The following is a 25,606-nucleotide window of genomic DNA, read 5'->3' on the forward strand; positions in this document are numbered from 1 at the left end:
TGCTGAAGAATATTTTCAATTTTTTTTTTTATTCTCAGTGTGACTGTACGTTTGTCTTTTCTATCTCATGCATAACACGAGGTGGACATTTCGTCCCTGTCGCTTCTGTGACGCGTCTAATAAATCTTTAGCTCTCCCTGCGGATCATGTACTCCGTCACCGTGCCAAAACAGGTGGGCTATATACTTGACGGTACACCCCTGTCCACTGATGAGCCGTCCTCTGTAGGTAATGTCCTTGTCCGCCTGTGTCACTGTGCGGGGACTGATATGGTCTGTCTGACTGGAGCAATCTGTTTGCCAGGTGCCATCTCCCAATCCTGATTTACAGGAGCCCCTCCTGTACCGAAAGACGAGATAAAGTAACGTTTGGGGAGGAAAAGCGTGATACGATCCAGGATGCGTTATCTCCTGCTGACAGCAGAACTCAACGTGGGTCACTGCTTTATCACTTTTATTTTTTTGGGGGGGTTGAGCAGATAATCAGATTTTTAAAATGTTCATGGTCTGTGGTAAACAGAAGGTCATTCTATTTGGCATGTCTTCTGGTTGACTTTAGTCTAAAATAAAAGATTTGTGGGGGTTTGTTTTTTCAAAAGCAATCATTCTTTAAAAACAACAACAACAACAACATACGTTCTTGTTAAAAACTCTTCATCCATCTTTCCAGACAATCAGAGATCGTGCAGAGACAAAAGGTAAGGAAACTAAAACCAAGACTTCATTAGCTGAACACTCCTTCAGTGTTTTTCATCAACTGGCTACATAAAGAGATAGTTCAAATGTTTTAAAATGGGGTTCTGTTGGAAGCTTATAAACAATTATTATCTTACCTGTTGTAGATAGCTTTGTAAACAAGCAAAATTTGATAAAGTAGGGTTTAATTATGACCAGATTGACGAGCTGGCCTACACCAAAGTGGACTGCAATAATAATTTTAAAAAAAGCATTAGTTTATGTGAAAGTTATTTCTTAAATCCTAACATTCTCACCAGGTTACATGGTTATTATTGGAAGTGCTACGTTAGAATCCGTGCAAACAAATAATATAATTTTTTGTAAAAACAAAAAAAGTAATACAAAAGCAACAGTGTGAAGGTTTTATAAAATAGCGTTTGCATAAACGGTGAATTTTTTTTGTATGGTAGTTGTTTCAAGATGGCTGTTACAGTTTAAAGTTATGCCACAGTGTTGGAAAGTCACAACCACAACATATTTTCCCATCAAACCGTACCTACAATTAAACATCTAAAAACAAATTAACAAACTGCATTTTTTTTAAATAATTCCATTCGCAACAAGCTATAAGTTAGCATGTAAAATATCCACTGTACTGCGCACCATATGAAGGCTAATAATTCAGCTAGCGTCGGCTTGTCAGGCTCTAAACATTACAAAGAGCAACACGGCAGAGAAGAAGGAATAATCTGTGCAAAACACAATTATTTTAGAATTATAAATTGATTTGTGTTTTCATTTTTCTCAGCAAATTACGTCTAGTTTTGTTACCTAAATGTCATATGAATTGAACTAAGGAACTTTGTTACAAAATGAAATGGGAAAACTTATTTAATCTGGGCAGGCTTTAACTATTAGTTCTATTAATTCATATCTCATATTTTCAAATAAGGAGCATTATGTTTTGTTTTTTATGTAGAGCATTAAGAAGCATCTTAATCAGGTTTAACGAGAAAATTTAATGAACACTTTGTCTTATAAAAGTAGTTTTGAGTGTTTGCGTAAATGATGAAAAAAATGCTCTTTGCAAACTAAAATTGCATAATTATAGAAAAAGAAGTAAATGGTTCATTTATAACCTTTATAAATAAACTATAGCAACATGTTTATTTGCAATTCAAATAAAATAGTCCAAAAAACTAGTTCATATTGTCCTCAGACAATGAATGCATGACAATGCAAAAACCAACACAGTCATGTTCCTATTTTTAGTATCCTACACCATTTTATGTTTTCTATTTCGTTTCATATTACTTCTTTAATCTACTTTTCATTTTATATTCTTTTATATGATTGTTTTATTGTGTGTACTGCAATCTGTGTTTTTTGTTTAAAACAGGTCTCTCTTGTAAATGAGTCCTCGTGGCTCAATGAGACTAACCTGTATAAAGAAAAGTTTAATTGTTATTATTATTATTGAATTATTATAATTGATTATTATTATTATTATTGAATTTGGAAAGAACATTCATTTTGCAACTTGTACATTTTGTGGAACTAATGAGCGAAGATAGCAGCTTTTTATACTTCTTTTGGAAAGAGAAACTGGATAAACAAGCTAACAGTTAGCTAAACATGATACAATCTGTTGATGGGTAGCACAGGAAATTTTTCAGGTTTTGTTATCCCACTGGTCTGTGGGGCTTAATAGTCTATCCAAACACTTTGAAACAGTTCAACAGTTCCAAACTGCAAAGAGCAGCACTTACCTACAACAGGTAAGATATTTATTTATAACCTTTCGACAGAACTCTACTTCAAAACATCTAAACTATCACTTTGTTTTCTTTCTCTCTGTTCACATTAGCAGTAATTGCTCACAATTAATGTTTGAATTTTTCGATTGTCTATAGTTTTGCATGTGTTTATTCATATTTTCTCCTCCTGCTCATTACAAACACACACTGACAGAAAATAGTTACCTTTCCCAGTTATTAAATTAGACGTTTGTGGCCACGAGAGAGACTTTTGTAAATAGTTTCTTACAGAAGCTTTGAATTTTCTGAGGAAAAATACTGTAGAAGTTACTATATTCTGTTTTTTCAGATAAAACAAAGTCACAGTGAACTCATTTTGTACCTACATGAGATAAGAACCGGATCTCGTCACATGTCATTAATAACAACTAGGCTGGATAAAGCTGAGGGTCCTCAGTCAGCTGCACTAACGTCGACTCTCCGAACATTACAGACGATATTTTACAAGCTAACAGCAGCGGACTGCAACAGAGAGGGCACTCATGTAGTTTATGTACAAAGTGAGGTGATGTGAAAAAGCCACAAACCACCTTTACAACCGAATCTACAAAACGGATCTATTCTAATACCGAACATGTAGAAGATAGTACTTTATTTATTCGTTTGCAGAAGCGTCTTTGTCCTTTGTGTGTTCTCAGACAAATTACTTTGAATGAGCTGGAAACTTCTATGATTCATAATTCCACACGATGCATCTGTCGGTCCATGGGATTTTAACTTTTCTAGCCACACTTTTATCATTTCCTTTCGCTTTTTTTTTTTTTTTTTTTTGCTCGGCTCAAACAAATCGTGCGGAGAATGATTCACTCTCCGCTTGAAATGCCGTTCAGCATATTGGCACTCGATTCAGTCAAATGGGCAAGTGATTGCGCACTTTCCAAAGACATGAGTTGATTCACATCAAATCAGATTTTATCCACGTAACGAGGGTTCTCAGGCGTGATTTTTTTGTTTCTTCTTTCGTTCGGTTTTTTTTCCTCCAAGTCCCTGCAAATTGCTCCCACGGGGCATGGAAGGCAAATAAGCAGATATGGCAGCAACAGATTGAGTCTGTTTTCTACACAGCGACGGTCAACATGTAATCCACAAATATATTCCACTATTGCCTATGGTTTTAGAGCTATCACTGCGCTGGGTTTCTCTCTTTGTCCCTTATAGAAAAAAAAAAACGGAGTTCCACTTGGTCGAACATCTCATATAAAATGACTTGAAAGGCTTCTTGAGGCAAGAAGGCAGATATTTAGTCCTGGCTTCCTACAACAGCTGGAAACCTCTGAGCTGTAGTCCTGCAGATGTGAAAACAAAGACCAGGCCAAGGAGCAGAGTTGAGGGGTGGAAGCGGTTCAGTTGAGCTGGTGAGCTTCTGGGAATGGCGTTCGATGCGCTGGACTCGTCCAACCGGTGGTTCTTAAAAAAACAAAAAAAAAGTCATTAATTCATTATTTGCTTTGAGGACTTGGGTGAACATTTGTTTTAAAGGAGCAAAAACAAGTAAAACATGCACAATGTGGGACTGTAATAATATTTTTCACAACAGTAAGATGTACTGTTTTATATATATAAGGAAACAACATTGCTGTCAAATCCACTAAAGCTTGGTCTTTTGAGAACCGTGGAACTTGAATGCACAGAAATTAACTTACCGGACAAAACGCCGTGCCCGCAGTTTGATTGGAAACCAGATTTTGGACCTTCAGGGACGACAAGATGGAAGGCAGAAAAACATTAAAACTGATTTTATTTTTGTTATTTGATTGTCTAACAGACAGACTGAGGCTTTTATTTCTTTGAAGACCTATGGAGTTAGAGGACTTGTGGACCTTTAGATGTAATTTTCCACCTTAAAGCTATAGTTCAGATCTTCTGAAGTGGGGTTTTGTTGAAAGGTTATAGACATCTAGTAAACCTGGTGTATGTGTTTCTTTCAGCTACATCAGTTTGAAGAAGCAGATAAGAAAGAATGTGGCCAAGACTGAAGTTGCTGTCTTAAAACAACTCTAGGCTCAAAATGGTGGTACTTGCTACAGAGGATTGGACAGTGATTTCCAAATAATCAAAGTCTATTTAAAATGGGTAAATTCAAAGAATTAATGCAAACTTTTTTATTATTATTTTTTTTTTTATAGGTTTTTTTTTTTTTTTTGTCTTTTTTTAACCAGGGTGCTTTTTCAACTTAACACATGCAAACAAACCCCCTCCAGAAAAAAATAAAGAAAAACTACTTGTAGCACACTAGAATCTGTTCATGCCATCATACCGTCGTCCGTCCGTTTTACCAGTAGAAAACCACGCATACACGGAGACAACATGCAAACTCTACCCAGAAAGGTCCCCGGACAGGATTTGAACCGGAGCGACCTGCTCGCTGAGAGGAAGCAGCTCTACCGACTGTGCCACCATGCTACCCTCATCATAGTTTATTTTGAAAGAATTATAAAGTAGAAACTAGGGTTATGGGTGAGTTCATCTAGAATGTGCAAGTACATGTGTATCAAATTTATAAAGAAAAAAATACTGTAGAAATTTGAGTGTTTTGCTAAAAAATGGCTCATTTCTAATAGTGCGACTATTTTATGTAGCTTTAAACCACCGTTAGTTTCAGATTACACAGTTTTCCTGGCAGAATATTAGGCCTTTAAGCTTAACTGGGACCCTGTACACAATTTCATTCCACCACATGTACCACATTTGATGCAAACAACAAATAACGAAACTTTGACTTTGACAGAAGGGCCCCGAACTAGAGTTGCATTCGGGTCTAAAAATTCCGGCCCGGCCTGAACCCGTATCGTTTTTTTACAAGCCCGACCCAAAACCAACAAATTAACTATAATTACAGGCCCAACACAAAAAAAAAAAAAAAACACTTTTTTTTTTTAATTAAACTTTTACTGATTTTGTAAGCAAATCAGTTTGACATGATTGTTTTTAAAATCATAATTCAAAGAAAGGAAGATATAAGATTTATTGTTAATTAACAAGTCACCAAATGGATATTAACATACAAAACAAATAACCTAAATAAAATCAACTCTAAAGATAGGCTATTATACAGATGAACAAAAATATTTTTACTTTAGAGCAAAATTATTTGGAAAAATATTGAACGAGGCTATTTTAATTAAATGTGCTGCTTGCTTAGGCTTTTGTAGATGCTGCTACTTTTTTCACCGCAGATGACAGCAGGTGCAGAGACGCGCGCGGCGGGTGATCAGAAAATCCATCTGAGCTTAATTGGACTTGTTTTAATTTTTTTTTACCTTTTTCAACCAGCCAGTCGGACCTGCCTCCTCCTCTACAAGTAGATTAACACAATTTTATACTGTACATTCTTATTTAGTTTTCTTTGTGCTGTATTCGTAAAACCGCATCAAAGCCCGAGACCGGCCCGCACATTACTATGGCCCGGGCCTCTGCCTGAATTCGGGTCGGGACAGGCCGGGCTTTGAGCCCGGGTTAGAAATGACAGCTCTACCCCAAACTTCCCTGGAAGTGCTACAGCTAGCTGATGCCGATGCTGTTTGGGCTTGCAAATAACCCTGAACCTGCTTGAACAGTATCTTCAAACTTCTCATTCAAAGAGTTATTTTGACCATAAAATATATTAATTTTTCATAACTTTTCCACAAAACCCCACTTCAGAAGGTCTGAACTCTCAATGTTAATTAAAATTTAAAAAAAAACTCTGTAACATTTCATATTTGTGCTTGTTCAAGGTTAGAACAGTTTAATATATTAAAACTTTTCTCAGTTTACTTCAGACTTTTTCAACCACATCTAAAAATACCATCTTGCATTTGCACATAAAAATAGATAAACGAACACAGAGATACAGCATTGGTGAATAAAAAAATGATAAAGTGACGCTTTAATGTTTGGAAATAGAATAAACACTCCATGTTTTGGTTCTTAAGTGGAAAGATTTCTATGAACCAGGGTCCCGGAGAAGAATGATTAATTGCTCTATCAGAGGTCTTTCCTCCTAAAGGATGTTTTACTGGTGATAAATCACATTATCGCTATTGAAAGCCAATATGATAGATTGTTTCGGTTAGAGGAGGCTATGTGATATCATCTCATTTATAAATAAAGCTCCAAAGTATTTATCAGAGGAGAATAGCAAATATCTAGAGAGTGCTGGTCATGCCGAATTTGCCCAAAAGACTCAAGGCGTCATCATAATGGTTCAAAAATTTTTCTAAAATAAAACTTTTGTATGATGAAAAAAATGGTTATACATTGAAAATGACATGCAGATGACAACATGTGTTGAGTTAAAGGAACTGGCTTTGAGTGTGTACTGGCATTAAAACAACAAAGCTCTATAATACAATTCTTTCCCACTATTGGCCGTATACTGGGGGTGGGCAACGTTTGGCTGATTTTTTAAATGAAATGTTGCCTTTTTCCTTTGCACACCCCGTTACACCCTCCTTTAGGCCAATTCAGAGGTTACACAGGCACCCAATTAGCTTTGACATGACTGTGACTCCTCGCTGACATATCATCTTTCTGCCCAGGAGGGTGGACTCTGTGCATCCTGTCATAAAGCCATCCCTGCCTTACCAAGGTGACATAGATGTCTGATGCTCAGAGGCTTTGAATTCAGCCCTTATTGACATTTAGATCTCCAGTTGGTTTCTGCCCCTTTTTCTGTTTTAGTAGTTTCTAAAGTTTCCATTATCACAGAAGGAACAAAGTCTTGATCGTCATCAAAGGATTTATCAAGTTGAAGTGTATTTAACTTTTATTTTGAAAATTCATAAATCAGGGTAGTAGCATGTACATATTTGTATTTTTGTTGTGTTGTTGTTCTTTCAGCTGCTTCCTTCTTCAGGAGGCCTCACAATGAGCAAACCTGTATGAAGATTTGGCAATTGTTTTACACCCGATGCCCTTCCTGATGTAATATGGGCTCAAATCCACAGCCTCAGGATTACAAGACTGACCACCAAGCTACTGTAGCCCATGCATTTTCATTTTAGTATTGATTAAAAAAAATATTGACTCAAAGAAACAATTACACATGCATTAGATGAATCATTTTTGCAAAACTTAAGGTAATCAAACTCAATAAAAAAAAGTCTGATACGGATGTAATTTGGTTCACATGTGGGCTAGTGACGGACATGTAAAGTATTCCATTAGCAAGGTCTTGACCAGTCTAGAACAAGCTTCAGAACACGAGTGCAGAATAGTATTGTATTATGTTCAGAAATTAATATTGGCTATTGTGGGCAAGTATTGCAGTGCCAAGGAGCGAGAACCATATTCACACCACTAATCTTTCCCACTTCCTGCTCCTCAGCTTCTATGACCTCTACTCTTCTTTCCCTTTCATCCAGTTCATTCATTAGCTCCTCAAAAGTCTCCCTCCATCATCCTGTCACACTCTTCTTACTTGTTAGCACATTACAATTCATATCTTTAAAAGTCTAACCTGCTGCATATCCTTTCCAGCCTGATCCCTCTGTCTTACCAAGCGGTACAAGTCCTTCTCGTCCTCTTTAGAGTCCAGCCTCCCATACAAATCATCATATCCCTTCTGCTTTGCCATAGCTGCTTCCCTCTTTGCTCTACATAACCTCTCTTCATTTCTCTGTCATATTTTTTCTTGGCTAACCTCTTTGTCTTCATGCACATTAGTATTCCACCACAATATTTCTTTATTATCTTTTCTCTGATACCCAAACAATCATTGTTTCCTTAGAAAAAAAATCCTAAAACAAATATATATTTTTTTTAAATTTACCTGCAAAGTCCCACAGATATCATACGAGTTGCCATTAAGCTTCAGTTGGGTCACGTCTGTCTGTATGTCCACAACATTGTTTGTTGGGTTTTTCCCCCTCCGGGTGATGCTCGGATCTACAGTGGGATTAATTGGGGGTTGTGGTTGCCATACACCAACGTCAGTACCATTTCCAAATGCCTGGATGGCGTTACCTACAAGAGAAGGACATACTGACTCTACTGGTTTCTGTAAACAATTTTTTTTAACTGAGCATGGCAGGAAAATGTGAAATTTATGAGAATATATGCACCATAAGGTATGACTTTTATATCAGCTGTAAAGATAAAGCAATCACTAAAATGCCCTCTGAGCTATTTTTCTTTTCAAAAGTTATCCATGTATACATAAGTGGGGAAAAAAAGCTACCATTACAGAGATTGTTTGACAATTGTAAAACTACAGAAATAATATGTCAAATCAATCAAAAAAAAAAAAAAAATCATTATGTTTGAATCCACTGTCTCAAAACCTGTAATTTTAAATGCCAATCCAAGATTGGCTCATTTAATTAAAAAAACAATCTTGCATCAAGGAGAATAATAGCAGAATGTAGAGACATTTATTATATAAAAGAAGCCGAATGAAGGAACCTACGCAGACATCGATTGTTGGTGAAAAATTCTGCAAATTTTTCGCAGTCTGCCTTGTTGTTCCCACTGCTGCTGCAGTTGCACCACGGTGACAGGCTAATACCAGAAGACCGCAGATAATTGGGAGTCATCACTGTACCTGCAGCCCAAACAAGAGTAAGAGTTAGTCATTGCAGCTGTAGTCCTTACACAAGGGTGAAAATTCCCTAACAGGACATTTGGGGTTTAACAATAACTTCATGCTGAAAAAATATTCAAGTCAGCTTTTTCTGTCCGTCCATTCATTCAAATAAGCCCTAATGTCAACACAGTTAGTTAACTGTAGTCTTGGAGAGGCTTGGTAACCAAGAAATTGCTGCCTTTTTGTATACGGAGCACAAAGTTGAGCAAGTTTACTGCTATTTCTATACACAAGCAGATCTTGGTGTCTAGAAATAAAAATGTGTGAAGTTGAAATCACTTTAAAAGCTCCATGGGACATTGTTTTCCTATTTTTTTTTTTAATGAAACTTCATGGTAAGGAAACTGAAACGAGGTCTGTTACTACGTTGTGCTACATGAACTAAAATGAAAAGTTCACTCTGTAGATTTGCAGTTTGTGATCTGATGTGTTAGGCTGATTGGTAACTCTAAATTGTCTCTAGGTGTGAGTGAGAGAGTGAATGGTTGTTTGTCTCATTTGTTTATATGTGTCCCTATGATGGACTTACGACCTGTCCAGGGTGCACCCCAACTTTTGCACAGGGATGGCTGGACATGGGGGCCAGTGACCCCCGCAACCCGATAAGGAAGAAGCAGGTAAAAGGTAATGGATGGATAATCTGATTTGTTGCTTGATAGCTTAATTGAATGAACCAGAAATGGACAAAGATTCATGGTTTGCTACTGAATATGGGACAATAATTCAATAACGGCTTCTAGCTAAAATTCTATGGGCACAAAAAGAAGTATCTTCATGGCATGAATTTAACCAAAAAAAAACACCAAACATGATTAAAATTTATAGTTTGCTGGTATGTAACAATTAGATGCTAGATAGCTCACTAGTACAACAGGTATCACATCTGCAATAGGTTGTTACCATGATCTTCTCATGATCCCTGTTATAGTCTTGGCATGGAGCCAGCATGGCCAGTCCTTTAAATTCTTGGTCAAGAATATGGTACCATCATGCTCCACCACACTCCACCTAGGACCTCCCAAGATGTGGCCACATCTCACCACAGTGTTGCTAACAGAAGGCTATATATGTGCACCTGTGTTTTTTTCTTTAGAATCAGATCATGTCTATCTTTTGAGACTAGAAAACACCTTGTTGCTGCCACTGTATTGGTCCATCTAGCTTCTGGTCTTTTGGAGCCCTTACCCACCACAGTTTTCAGTAGAACCTCCTTAAATAGACTGCCCTATGTACCTGCAGATTTAGTTATGGGGATAATCTCATTTATAAAGTCATCTTGGGTTTACTTCGCCCTTATCTCCTGCCCTATATTGTTAAGAAGTCCTCATGAGGCTGCTTCCTCAGACTGGAATCAACTGCAGAAACACTTGAAGTTGAAGGAGTTGGACTTTTTCAATGTTTTTAAGGCCAATCAATGAATTTGTTAACGAGGCATCTGTTTCTAAATATTTTAAAGTGTATTAATATTTGTCAGTTTTATGGGTGTGTTGTTCTGTTTTTTGTTTTTTTTATATTTATCATCATGTATTTTAATTATGTTTTGATTACTGTGGTTTTACGATTAATGTTTCTGCTGCCATTCTTGGCTAGGTTGCTCTTGAAAAGCAGATTTTTAATCTCAACCTCAATCTCAGTGCTGGGATGGGCTTGCGACCTGTCCAGGGTGTACCTCATCTCTCGCGCAGTGACTGCTGGACATGGGCACCAGTGACCCCCATGACCCAAAAAGGAAGAAGTGGGTAAAGATAATGGATGGATGGATTGCCTCCAACAGCTCATCTGTCTGGTAAAGTGCATGTGCAGCTTGCAAACTGTCCAGCACCACTGTAAAACTTTTTTTTTTAAATTTCTTATTTAGTCTCAGATTTAGCCTATTTGAATAAGTTAAAACACATTTTAGTTGTTTATATATATATATATATATATATATATATATATATATATATAAGGTACAAATAATTAGTCCATCTTTGGTAAGATCTCACCAATCAGACCAGAATAAGCGAGCAGACAGTCGGCGTAGTTTTCTCTAAAACAGCCAGATTTGGAGCTACTCTCTGACTGACAGTTGCTGAAGAAATCTGCCAGCCTCGACCTACAAGAGAGAGAAAAAAAAGACAACGGTTTATGCACATTATATATGCGATACGTGTATCGAAATACAATTTAAAAAATAAAAACCTCAAGAAAAAAAACATGTTTCTTTTGAAAATTTTAAATGAGAAACTAATGTAGCTTTAAGACAATACTTACATTTTGCTAAACTTCCAAGTAACATATCGGTGCTTTTCAAAACGTTTATATCTCAAATTATGTATGGAAGAAAATATATCTTAGTCATTTAACTGTGATGTATTATGGATTTAAAAAAATATATAACTTAACATTATGAATGTCTATGTTTTAATTTTGCACCAGAACTCTAATAGAGTGTGTCTAACAGAACACATACAAAGTCTAATTTTCCATTGCATGGCATTATATACTGTATTTGGGAATTTTTAGTCACTATACTAATTTAAAAGCGCAATCATTGTTTTGTGCCGTTTCGTCTCGTTTTTTTTTTTAAATGATCACATTTACCGGTAGTTCACTTTAAGATCTGCAGAAAAAAGGAAGTCAATCTTCAGCTCAAAAAGAAGAAAGCTATTCTCTTTTTATTCACCGTCTCCTAACTTTAACCTAAATCACAATGCAATAACTTTACCTTTCACTGGAAACCCAACCTTATTTCTACAAGTAGCTTTTTGATTTAACAACTGCAAATTACCTTAACAAAATCATATATGCCACCTAGACTATACATATATAGACTAACAATGCTTTACCAAATATCTAATGTTTAAACTTCTAATTAGGTTACTGAATTCTGACTCAAAAATCAGATATTCCTTGTTTTTCTCAACCAGATGATAAATGTTTTTCTATTGGTCTTTACAAATGGTATGGCATTAGCTCAAAGAATTCATGATTAACAATTACTATGAAAAAAACAAGAAAAAGGTAAATAATACTGAACAAAAATATTTGACTTTTTCTATGTACTGTATACAAAAAGTATTTTCTCTCAAATATTGTTCACAAATTTGTGTAAATCTGTGTTAGTGAGCACTTCTCCTTTGGTGAAACAATCCATCACTGGTGTAGCATATCAAGATGCTGATTAGACAGCATGATTATTGCACAGGTGTGCCTTAGGCTGACCACAATCAAAGGCTACTCTAAAATGTGCAGTTTTATCACACACCACAATGACACAGATGTTAAAGTATTGAAGGGGTGTGCAGTTGGCATGCTGACAGCAAGAATGTCCACCAGAGCTGTTGCCTGTGGACTGAATGTTCATTTCTCTACCATAAGCTGTCTTCAAAGATAATTTGGCAGTACATTCAACTGGCCTTACAACCGCAGCCCATGTGGAACCACACCAGCCCAGGACCCCCACATCCAGCATCTTCACAAAGATCATCTGAGACCAGGCACCCAGACAGCTGCCGCAACAATCGGTTTGAATAACTGAGGAATTTCTGCACAAAGTGTCAGAAACCGTCTCAGGGAAGCTCATCTGCATGCTCGTCATCCTCATCTCAAAGGTCCCATTCCCATCCCAGTTCCATCCCGGTCCTAACAGTTCTTCCCTCAATTTTATCCTTGAATGGTGCCCCTACTGAGTTTGCCGATTCATCGGGGTCCCCACCTGACTGCGGGCAATGCTCACATTTGATGGCGTATGGCACGTTGGAGAAACGTTCTCTTCACTGATGAATCCCAGTTTTCACAGTAGGGCAGATGGGTGTGTGGTGTGTGTATGGAGTCATTGTGAATTGAGTGGCCCACGGTGGCGGTGGAGTAATGATATGGGCAGGCGTACATTAAGGACAATGAACACAAGTGCTTTTTATTAATGGCATTTTGAATGCACAGAGATACCGTGATGAGATCCTGAGGCCCATTGTTGAGCCATTCATCCACGACCATCACCTCATGTTGCAGCAGGATAATGCACGGCCCAATGTAGCAAGAATCTGTGCGCAATTCCTGGAAGCTGAAAACATCCCAGTTCTTGCATGATCCAGTTCCTGACAATATCTAGCAACTTTGCAAAGTCATTGAAGAGGAGTGGAGCAACATTCAACAGGCCACAATCTACAACTTCAACTCTATGTGAAGGAGATTTGCATTGCAGATGTGGATGCATGTGGCAAATGGTGGTCACACCAGACACTGGTTTTCAAACCCCATTTAAATTCCACACCTGTGAGGTGGATGGATTTTCTCAGCAAAGAAGTGCTCAGTACAGAATTTACACAAATTTGTGAACAATGTTTGAGAGAAAAAAATCTATTGTGTATTTAAAAAAAAGTCTTAAATCTTTGAGTTCAGCTCAAGAAAAATGGGAGCAAACACTAAAGTGTTACGTTTATACAATTGTGATGAAGAACCTCAAATGTAAGTGTGTATGATGTAATAATCAGCCCAGCTGGCTGTTATTGAATTTTATTACTCTAAAGAGTGTTGCTTTAATAACTTAGACTAGTTCAAACATGTCAAAAACATGGATCACTACCAGCTAGTTAAGACCAAATAACTGACGTAGAAACTGTGAGAAAAAAAAGAGAAATTTGAAAAAAAAAATCTGGATTTTTCAACAGACTGCTAAGTGTTAGTCTGTGTGCTAGTGTGAGCTCTCATGTTGAATATTGAAGGCTTTTAGATCAAAACTTTTAAAATGCACATTAAAGTGAGAGAAAGGGTAAGAGGAATAGAATTAAGTGTCTCTAAAATCAGCTGTAAGTGAAGTAGTTCTGAAGACAGGTGATGAATGAGTAATTTGGTACTGTAGTTTTCTTGTAGTTTCACATAATAAGTCAAAACAAAATGTGACCTGTGTTGGCAAAATGAGTCACAATGAGGAATTTTTCCATACTGAGCTATAATTTTCAAATTCTCCACCAGAAATTTTCAAATAATACGTGGTTTGTTGAAATTTGATAATTTATTACCTAGATAGTAACAAGCTAGTTTTGTATATGAGAGTACCAGTTTGAAACGTCTACTTTTAATGTTGCTGGGAATTTCAGCCCCATATTTAAAATGGGGATTGCCCAAGCTTAACAATTACATCAAACAACATACAAAGGGATTTCCCAAGGCAATGGCTGAAAAATGACTAATTTCAAAGACAAACAATTATTTTGGAAGACATACCAGTTAGAGAACTTGGAATCAATGGTAGATAAAGAAGACAATGATATTTTAGTTACCAGGATTGCTAGAGGGGTCTCATTGTGACACATATCCCAAATATGGCAAAACTCAATCATTTCACTTTTTCTGCAGTCCAATTCATTTTTCAAGCACAAGTCGTCAACGAGATTCATCTGTTTGAATGTTCACATCAAACATGCATATGAAAAAGGATAGATTTGGAAAAATAAGTCTCTTAAGGCTACCCAGTTTTACCTGCAGATGTAATTGGTCTTGCATGTGTTCTGGAGAGACAGACAATTGGGTCTGTCTTTATCCTCGTAGGAACAGATCGGTACGATGGTTTGCCGCCTGCGCTCGGCGCATGCTGTCCTATCTCCCGTTGGACAGGAGCAAAAAAGCATCCCGTAGCTGTATTTAGTTGGAACCTTGATTTCGGGAACAACACAAAACACAATGATGTAAATCTTTTAACTTTCATGTAATCCACAAGATATAAATCCTCTTGGAAGCATCTGTTCCCAGAGACACTTCAGATCCAGTGTGGCTTACACCCAACATCAAGAGCAGTTTTCATAGAGATAACAACACATGGAGTTGCGTTTGATCACAACCGGGACTTCTACAAAGAAATTGGATTAAAAGGGAGTTCAATGTAAAAACACGATGAAAGCTTTTTCCTGGTGATTTGTCTCCTAGGATACAGATTAGCTTGTGTCAACATCAAAGTCAAATGCAATAAAAAGCTCTCAAACCTGCTTAATTACCTTGTCAAAGAACTGCCGTAGAGCCTTGTGGCATTTGCGCTTGTTGCACACTTCAGAAGCGGACACCCTGCTAGTGCAGGGGTTGATGTAAGCAGAGCGATATTTTTTACACGTGTCGTTCAGGTTACAGGCCTTGGCAGCATTCAAACAGTTGTTCTCCTTAGGGGAAGCAGGCTCAGCTAAGACAGAGGACAGAAAAGGATTTCACATGTAGCAATTATGTGTAATAATCAGAAACTCTTGTCGTTGAGTCACCTTGCTTTCCTTTTTTTTTTTAGTATAGTTCCATCACAATTGGATGAATTTCTAACTAGTATGATATAAAATTACATGTTGCATTAAAAAAAAACTAATTTAACTGAAAAAATACCTTTGAAATCTCTATTTCTGCAGGAAAATCTTAATAAATATATTTTGCTACAGTGTAATATTAGGTACTTCAGCAATATAAACGATATTGTGTTTCTAGCATTTCTGCATCTATTATCCAAATGATAGGAAATTGGAGATTACTCCAGAGACACAGCGGGAGTAACGCTTTAAAAGAGCCTTTCAATTTTCCCTCAGATGTCTTTTGTATTTTAAGGTGTGAAAGCCCAATTTGTGAGAAATTTACTCTGAATTTGCTAAATGAAATGACAAAATATTAAACCCATGAGAGCTTTGAGCCCAAGTGAGTTCAGTTGCTGCATTTATAGTCTCTTACAAAGAATTTGTTCTATAGTTGATGGCTTTGTTGGTTATGTTATATGTAGGTAGTTGGATTGAATGACTTTTATTCCTAACATCAATCCAAATAATCTGGTCCGCATGGGAAAGTAGAGATTCTATGAAGATGTATGAGTCTCAGAAGTAGTCACACAAGCATACAAGATTTGTATGTGTACAATACGAACCACAAGCATACCACAAGTTTTACACTTGTTAACTACAAGATTCACAAATGCAAAAACCCATTTTCAAATGTACACATTTCAATTTGCACAAGTAGGAATATTCTGCAAATGCAAGTTGTCAAATACACATGCACAAATCAATTATTGTGAATGAATCAGTCAACACGAGTGCACGGATCAGTTTGCCTGTGAAGGTGACTTTTGAGACTTTCTTACTGCTCCAGATTTACAAAGGTGATGCTGCATTCAAGGCTGGTGAAAAGCTGGGAAATGTGAGCTTTACCAGAATTACTGAGTTAAGAAAAGTTTAATTTCTAACTTGGCACAATAACTCATAACATCTATATTAAAACACAAATGATTAAATTAACATTACTGGATTCCAAAAATGTTAATTAAGGGAACAACTATACAATGAACAAACTAAAATGAGCAGGTTATTCTTAATCTGGAAAGTTGTTCTGAAAAATAAAAATACTTGAAAAATATAGTTTCCTAGTAGTTTTTCCACAAGTAGTATAACCCAACCATGGTTGATGTTTTATTCAGTCCACAAAGTCGACATTTACTTCATGTGGAAAAACTACAGGGAAAATTAATTTATTTGTTTGTTTGCTTGCTTGCGTGAACTGTACATTTAAAATAAACTACTCAAATTGGTTAGGTTATTTGTTCTTCTGGAAAACATAAAATAAAATACCAGAAACATATATTTTCTGGTAGTTTAATGGAAAAATGTATACCAGAAAATTATTAGTTCTAGTATTTTTATCAGAGGAAGTAAATCCTAGAAAAAAAGTTTTTTCCTGTTGTTTTACAAGAGGAAGAATTACCTAGCCATAATTTTAGTTAAGTTGTACAGTCCACAAAATTTATATTTTCTTCTTGTGGAAAAAACTACAGTAAAACTATTTTCCCACAGTATTTTTAGCAGAACAAGAAAATATTGGAAAATATATTTTAGGTGTATGTGCTTATGTGTATATAGGGGTTGTAAGCTATTGTGCGAAATTAGAAATGTGTCTTTTCTCAACAACTAAGTGATTCTGGTAACAATCAGATGTCCTAGCTTTTCATCAGCCTCGAACGCATCATCACTTTTGTGAATCTGGAATAGAATTGCATTCAGGCCTAAAAAATCCGACCTGACCCGGAGTCAGCCCGTAGCCAATTTTTCCACGCCCAACCTGATCTGACCAGTTTCCCTGTAATTACAGGCCCAAACCCAACAAATAAATAAATAAAATTAAGTTATTACTGCTTTTGTAAGCAAATCAGTTTGACATGATATTTTGAAAACATATTTCAAAGAAAGGAAGATATATTTCTTGTTTAATAAAAAGTCACCAAATGAATATTAACATACAAAATGAATAGCCTAAAAAAATCAACTGTAAAGATAGGCTATTATACAGATGAACAAAAATATTTTTAGAGTAAAATTATTTTGAAATGCATAGAACAAGGGTATTTTAATTGAATGCGCTGCTTGCTTTGGCTTTTGTTGCTTCAGATGTTGCTACTTCCTTCACCGTAGATGACAGCAGGGTGCGGAGCAGAATACGCGCAACCAGTGATCCATCCGTCCGGCCAGCGGACATTCGTGGTCGATAATCCGGTGATCCACCTGAAGCTTAACAAGACCTTTTTTTTTAACTTCTTTCAACCGGCCGATCAGCGGACGTGCGCGGCCAATGATCCGGTGATCCATCTGAAGCTTAACAAGACTTTTTTTAAACATCTTTCAACTGGTCGGTCACACATGAGCATGCACCTGACCTGACACACATCAGCAGGTTTCACTGGGCTGGCTTTGTAGAGTGAGTTCTCCTGTTTTAAAACCGCATCAAAAGCCCAAGACTGACCCAGCCCGCTCATCAAGTACATAATTTTGGCCCGACCCAGCCCAAATTTTGGGCCGAGCTGGGCCCAAGCTCAGGTTAGAAATCGCAGCTCTAATCTCCAGCGGTAAGAAAGTCTTAAAAATCACATTCACAGGCAAGTAGGTCTGTGCACTAGTATCAACGGATTTGTCCACAATAGGCGATTTGTGCACGTGTATTTGACAATTTGTACGCACAGAATAGTCCTACTTGTGCAAATAGAAATGTGTTAATTTGAAAAACTGTTTATGCATTGTGGTACGCTTGTGGATCTTTTTGTACATGCACAAATCTTGTTCGTTTGTGTGACAATTTTTGAGACCAATTTAATCTTCAAAAGGTTCCAGCATCAATATGGAGTTCACCATTTCTTCTTCTCTGTCACAACTCACTTTATTGTGTGAATTATTAGGCATTCACCCTATAGTTTCCTTGTTTCTCTTTATTGTGTGAATCCATATTAAGAACTCACACTATTCAACATTTTTCAGTCAGGTCATCTGGACAGTTTTTTTTTTTTTTTTGTGCTGAAATGTTTTGTCTTTGATCCATCCGGAAGGTTTCATCAGTCAAGGTAACACACAACAAAACTGATTCTTCCCTCAACAGCTTACTCCAAAGTGGAACAAACCAGTTTTGCTTGTGATAAGATGGTCTCTTTGGTACGCCCCTCCTCCATTGCCCGCCCTCTTCCTTGTTGATGTTTCCTTGACTGATGAAGCCTTCCGGATCAAAGGCAAAACGTTTCAGCAAAAAAAAAAAAAAAAACTGTCCAGATGACCTGACTGAAAAATGTTGGATTGTATACCTGGATTATTGAGCATGGACTTTGTTGTTCACTCACACTATTGTTTTTGTTTTTCTCTTTTTTAACTAGTTTTTTAAGCCGCTTTCAGCAAAATCACTGAGCAATCAGCATGCAATTTCTCTAGTTTGACTAAACATTCACATTTTATCCACTCTTCCACACTTTTGTCAGAATCCAGCTAATTTTTCAGCACTTTGTTCCTTTTTTGTTATTGTTTTGGAGTCATCACTTTGTTACCTGTTTGAACTCTATTTTTTTAGGGAAACTGGTGTGTTTCTAGCTGTGAAACTAAATCATCAGAGCTTCCCTGACAAAAATAATAGCGCTACAAAACCCACCATTATGACTTCTAACCACTTTACTTAATGATTACCATTTTTATTGTATTTTCTTGTCTCATCTCACATGTCTGAATGAGATACTACTTTGTTCTGCTTTATAAATAACCCAAAATGACAACATGACATCTCTCACTTTTTTTCTCACTTGTTGTGGCTAAAGTCCCTTCTGTTCCACCAACTTCTGCATGGTAACACAAACTATCCTCAGCCTCGACATGGAAGAATGAACCCTGTATTTTTTGTCTTTTGAGGTGGAATTGAAGCTCACTGCACTTGTTCATGCACCACAGAATGAGCTGTGATTAAATCTGAATACAATCTTGAACCTTGGGTTAATCACATATTACAAAATCCATTACTTATAGCTGACAAGTGCCCAGAGATGTGGGCTGTGATCCTTGAGTTCCTGTTTGGAGCTCTCAGGCCAAAGGTGTGACAGTTTTATCTCAATTACGGAAACCCTCAGACAAAATGCACACCTAGGATGTAAGAAATTCTCACTTTATCCAAAGTTACTACAAGGACTTAAATGTGGTTTTACATGTATGGCCCAGACCTCCCTTGCAAAAGAGATGTGTGATCTCAATGACATTTGCCTTGTAAAACAAAGGTTAACAAATACATGTATACAGTAAGAAGTTAAAGGCTACTACTCAAAGTGTTTCATATAAACAAGATGCTTTATCAAACCAGGAGCATATTTTCATTTAATATTAATTTTAGTCATATTTATTCAAACTTTCTAAAGACTGACCTTTGCATTTTTATTAAGCTGCTTTCTGTCTCAAATGACTTATTTGATGACTATTATGACATATTTTTATTTACTGTAGTTTATTGTTGTCATTGTTTACTGTTATTGCTATCTGTACTTTACATGTTCTGTCTGGAACAGGTCCCTTTTGTAAATGAGTCCTCATGGCTCATTGCCTCTACCCAGAATGCAATGCACTGTAATGCTACAGTAGATTCCCAGAAACCCGTCGTAAGCTCAGAGGTGACAGGGCTTTCTCTGTTGCAGGTCCACGACTGTGGAATGAGTTGCCACTGAGTGTCCGGCAGGCTCCCACACTCTCAGTCTTTAAGTCTCGCTTGAAGACCCACTTCTATTCGCTTGCCTTTAACACGGTGTGATTTGTTTTGGTCCGGTCTGTTCTCTACTCTGTTGGCCATTTTAGTTAGCTTCTGCTGCTATTTGTATCTGTATTTCTATTTTATGTTTTCCTGTCTGCTGTGCATGTTTGTTTTCTTTTGTACAGCACTTTGGTTGGCCTTGTTGCTGTTTTAAGTGCTCTATAAATAAATTGGTATGGTATGGTAGATTCCCTACTGGCCAAATCGAACAAACTTTAGCTAAGTTTATGGTTGCTGTTCGCAACCTCATTAGCAATGACTCGGGCCAAAGTTAACGTTAAAATACATGTTGCATGCTGTTTGCATGGCTGACAGGATCTGTGTTTTGTTTGTGTTTTCTTGTGTCATCTGTCCTGCCTCCCTCAGTGTTTCTTCCCTCATGTTTCCAGCTCCTGTCTCACCTGTCCTCAATCCCAATTACCCCAGGTGTTTATCATTGTATCTCATTAGTGTCATTTATAAGTTCTGTCAGTTTGTTTCTTCTCTGTCTGGGAATTGTCCTCCCAAAGCATCCATGCTGTTTTCCTCCATGTCACCCTGCTCCTGGTTTATATATGTTTTACTGCCATGTCAGCATTTTTTATTTTTTTTTTTAGTTTTGTTTAATAAATAGATATTCTTTATATTAGCTTCAAATTTCCAGCATCAGTCTGCACTCTGGGTTTAAAAAAACATAACATGAAAGTGGAGTGCTGTGACACATGAAGAAACACAGAAAAGTGCCTTCAAGCATGTTTATTTCTACAGGTACTTGCTTGACTGAACAAAGGTCGTGGGTTCAACTCCCTGAACCGACAATATCAAAATGTGTGTGGGGGGAGGTGAAGCACCCACACCTGCCTTCACCTTCATTTGCCACACTCTGGACCCTTGAGCAAGACCCTCAACCCCCACCATCTGCTCCCCTGGGCACCCTACATGGCAGCCCTCTGCTCCACACAGAGGGCTGTGGTAGCTCAAGACGTCTGTGATTGTGTCAGGAAGAACATCCGGCTTCAAAACATTTGTCAAGCCTATGTGTGAGTTAGTTTGCTGTGGTGACCCCTGAAGAAAGGAGCAGCCAAAAAATTTTAATTAATTAATAAAAAATTTTAAAAAACTCTAAACGTTTAGGGTAACACTCGTCTGAATTGCATATTCCCCACTGACATTTAACCATATTTTCCGATGATTTTTCATGAAATTGCTGTGACTGCAAAGCATTGATAAAGCAAAAATACCAACTATGTTGTTGGAGGATAAAGGGATGCAGTTCCTGAAGTTAAGGGCCATTAAACCAACGTTAGGTGCATTTACAACTGATTAACTTTAAAGTAAAAGGAATTCAAGATGGCCACCACAGTTAATCAAACTTAGCAAACACAAAAATGGCTATAACACTCTTAATTTATTTACAAAAAAAAACATTACTGTCAAGGTTTGACCAAATTAGCTTTAACTCCATCAAATCATTTCAAAGCATGACAAGCCGTGGGCGATATGCATTCATCCATCCATCCATCCATTATCTTTACCCGTTTGTTCCATTTTGGGTCACGGGGGTCGCTGGTGCCCATGTCCAGCAATCACTGTGCGAGGGGCGGGGTACACCCTGGACGGGTCGCAAGTCCATCACAGGGACACATAGAGACAAACGAGACAAACAACCATTCACTCTCTCACTCACACCTAGGAACAATTTAGAGTTACCAATCAGCCTAACATGCATGTTTTTGGTCTGTGGGAGGAAACCGGAGTACCCGGAGAAAACCCACGCATGCACGGAGAGAACATGCAAACTCCACCCAGAAAGGCCCCTGGACCGGGGTTTGAACCAGGGACCTGCTCGCTGAGAGGCAGCAGCTCTACCAGTTGCGCCACCGTGCTGCCCGGCGATATGCATTCCTTGAAGGAATTGTAGGGTGTTAATTTGAACTCTTTTAGTCAGGATCTGAGAGTTTGGTTTACGTTCTGTCCTTTTTTTAGACTATTGTTAGTTTATTTTCCTTTTGTTATCATGTTGGCTTTCTGTGGTTTGTGATTCTTGTGTTTATTTATTTAGTCTTTGTGTACTCCTTTTGAACCATCAGTCATTTCTCCTCCATTGATTTCTGCTCTTGCCCCGCCCACTCTCACCTGTTTCCAGTTGTTATTTTGCCCAGATGTCTCTGATTTGTTCATCAAACCCTATCAATACATTCTGTTTTCATTCCACCTTCAGTCTGGCATTGTTTTTAGCCTGTTTTGCAAGTTTTTTGTTGAGTTTATTTTAATGTCATTTTCTTTCATTTATTTTTCCCAGTTTATATGCTTTTTTATGATTGTCTACTGTTGTCAGCATTCTTTATTAAAATTAGGTCTACTGTAAATGAGTCCTCAAGGCTCAATGAGACTAACCTGTACAAATAAAGGGTGAATGAAAAAAGGGGCGTTCACTTCGGGACAGATTACCCTCACCGATTGGTTAGTTGTTAACAAGCCTACTGGATTGACTGACAGGTCGTGTCATGTCAATTGTAATAGATGCATCTCTGGCCCAGCATGGGAGATGAGAGAATCCCCCTCCCCTTCTTTCACAATCTGTGTGTCAGACCTCAGCAGCAAGCTACACACCATGCACCTGGAAGAGGGCGCCCACTCCCTGCAAGTGGGCGAGAGGAAACCAATATCTAGGCTATGAAATACAGTGATCCCTCACCTATTGTGGGGGTTAAGTTCCAGAGACCCCTGCAGTAGGTGAAAATCCTCAAAGTAGCTTTATAAACCCTTCCCACTCTCTTATAAATGCTTCATATTTCTTAAAAACTTTGGCAACAGTGAGATGAATGTACAGTACTGTACAGCATGTATAGTACACACAATATAAAAAAACTGGGTTTAAAAAAACAGCAATATAGTGAAGCCACAAAAAGTGAACCACAATATAGTGAGGGATCACTGGAATGCAGTTTATTGTTTTGAGGGGGAGGGCTGGGCAGGGTCAGGCACTCATACTGCCCTTGACAAGATGCCACCCTGGGCAGCCGCCTGTACCAACTATATCAGAAACCTCCACTGCTGATGAGGGAAGTGGTTGCAGCTTTGGCAGGTGAGACAGAGAGCAGATGTAGATGAACCTGGCAGGTCGACTGGAAAAACACTGAGAGGTAAGAGCTGACTAAAGAACAGAAACTGACTAATGGCACAGGGGAAACATGGAGGAACTAAACAAAGCACAGAACAGGCAAACTTTGTTTCTCACATTCTCAATCAATAACACAAAATTTCCATCCAGATTACCATAAATATCAATTTATTGTTGTGTTCCACTTTTAGTTGTACGTAACCCTACCTGACAGACTGCAAATATCTCCTGCACCAAGACTCTGGAAGCCACAGGTTCCTGAGATTTCTGCTGTAGAGGCCTTGCTCAAAGAAAGGTAACATTAGAACTCAAAATCCCAGGTTATTCTTGAATGCTGGTCAAGAGAGTTTGACATCAACATAATGCATGAGACACATTATACTCAATTCTCTTTGCTTCCTAAACAGTAGATGCCACTAATGAAAAATAATACTCTTACTCCCCTGGCGCCCTCTCTAGTGTCAGGGTTCCAGCCAGCATCAATAAATCCACATGGGTGCCTTGGTATTTATGATCAGCCTCGAGACTCATTTATTATATGCACCAAGAAATGATCGAAATCCAACTTACATCTTACTTCACCGGCTATTTGTTAATCATTGTCTATCATTTATTCTGAATTGAATGAAAGAGCATTAATTCAGCACTGCAGAAGTGTCATGCTGGGGATGAAGGTCTCCTGAAGCCAAGCAAAAACGCTGACTGGTAAATCCTGTAGAAGCCACTCACAAGATAGTTTTCCATACCTTTCAGCCACATAGTGAGAAGAAAACAGATTGCTTATGAAGCCAAGCTGAAACTTCAGGCTGTTGGTAAGAAAAAGTTGGAAGAGAACAGCTCCTGCTGCAGGTTTGACTCATAAATTCTGATGATGTGTTGGAAAACTGTAAGTCTGAGCATACAGTGTGTGTACAGCACTTTGGTTGGCCTTGTTGCTGTTTTAAGTGCTTTATAAAAAAAGTGATATGGTCTGGTATTTCTTTGCTATATATTGTTAATAACATGCAGAGGTTTGTCAGGTCAGATATATGTATCTCAGTAATGTGTAACAATAAGAAATATTTGTGATAGATTTGGAACAGGTTTTAATAAAATGTAAATGGCACATTTAACTGCACCATTTCGCTTCATTTTGTCATATAGAAGTGATTCAAAGAGCAAGTTTTAGTTGAAATCCATCTAGGTGCTTTTGTACAGCAGAAATTTATTAATTGTCATTTCAGATACAAATACAAGACATATGAGTATAAAAATATTTATTGGCACACCCATGCCCCAAACAGTTTTTTTTGTTTTTGTAATGGAAACCAATAAAGTAAATGTCCAGACAAACAAGAGTGGGGAAAAATGACCACATATTATTTTTCTTCTCTTATTCAGTGCAACAAATCTAAAGGACTTCATTGATGTCCTTTGGATGAAGGATGAAATGTCTCAACAAAAAAAGAAAATAAACCAATGATGAAGTCCTTTGGATGAAGGATGAAATGTTTCAACAAAAAAAGAAAAACTAATGATGAAGTCCTTTGGATGAAGGACAAAACGTAAAAAAACCTGATGATGAAGTTCTTTGGATGAAGAACGAAACCTCTCAACAACAAAAAAAAATAAATCAATGATGAAGTCCTTTGGATGAAGGACAAAACTGTAGTATGTCATATGCTGGATATATTCATACTTTTTTCACGAGTTCCTCATCTTTCTGACTGTGTAAATGTCGTGCATTGAATTTAACAGAAATGTAACGAGAGACGTTATTATCTTTGACCCATCAAAATGAATGCGGTCATTTATTTTCAGAATCAAAGTTTAACATCAAACATTTACATTAATTTGGCAAAATATGAAAATAATAACAGACAAGTTTCACAGATAATGGACTTCAATCACACGGCGGTGATCGAGGACTTTGCTTCAGATATTTCTAAAATATCTGTACTGATTTTAAGAGAAAGGAGAGTTTAAGATGAAAATGGAGATTTATCTTACAGAGAGATTTGTGAGGGAATTAATCTGTTTGACCAGAAACGTGCACGCTCCTTCAGATCTCAGCTTGCGACGGTACGCTTGGTCGAAGTGGACTGTTACCTGGTTGATGATAGGTCAGCGTCGGTATAGGATCCTCCTTTGACTCTTTCAGCGTCTCCGTTGAGAGCAGCTGAAATCCTTCGAGAGTCGTGCGAGGTTATTCAAACAGAAGTTATAATCCCAAAACGTCTCTGGATCATCCTGAATGCGTTTGCATCCAAGAACTCTGAACTCCTTTCATCTCCTTAGCACTCTCTATCAGACTTCCGACATCAGACTCTCTAGAACCGGGAAGTTGCCACATTTTAAATGAGTTGACTTCCGGGTCAATTTAGAGCTTTCTGATTCGTGGATGGACCAGAATAGAGGTGTGGTTTGT

At 37.6% G+C, this 25,606-nt stretch overlaps 1 protein-coding gene across 1 annotated transcript in view; it reads right to left on the bottom strand.

The window, feature by feature from the left end:
- Positions 1–3,238: 3,238 nt before the first annotated feature.
- gfra1b (gdnf family receptor alpha 1b) overlaps positions 3,239–25,606 on the bottom strand; it is a 33,534-nt gene continuing 11,166 nt past the window's right edge. The window contains exons 4-10 of the mRNA XM_037691055.1: positions 15,035–15,213; positions 14,523–14,695; positions 11,045–11,154; positions 8,883–9,017; positions 8,247–8,440; positions 4,138–4,185; positions 3,239–3,901 (exon numbers count right to left, since the gene is read on the bottom strand). Coding sequence (XP_037546983.1) covers positions 3,749–3,901; positions 4,138–4,185; positions 8,247–8,440; positions 8,883–9,017; positions 11,045–11,154; positions 14,523–14,695; positions 15,035–15,213 — 992 coding nt within the window. The 3' untranslated portion in view covers positions 3,239–3,748. The remainder of the gene's footprint in view (positions 3,902–4,137; positions 4,186–8,246; positions 8,441–8,882; positions 9,018–11,044; positions 11,155–14,522; positions 14,696–15,034; positions 15,214–25,606) is intronic.

This window comes from Nematolebias whitei, chromosome 17, assembly GCF_014905685.2.
Source record: "Nematolebias whitei isolate Nwh7 chromosome 17, NemWhi1, whole genome shotgun sequence".
Lineage (NCBI taxonomy): Eukaryota > Metazoa > Chordata > Actinopteri > Cyprinodontiformes > Rivulidae > Nematolebias > Nematolebias whitei.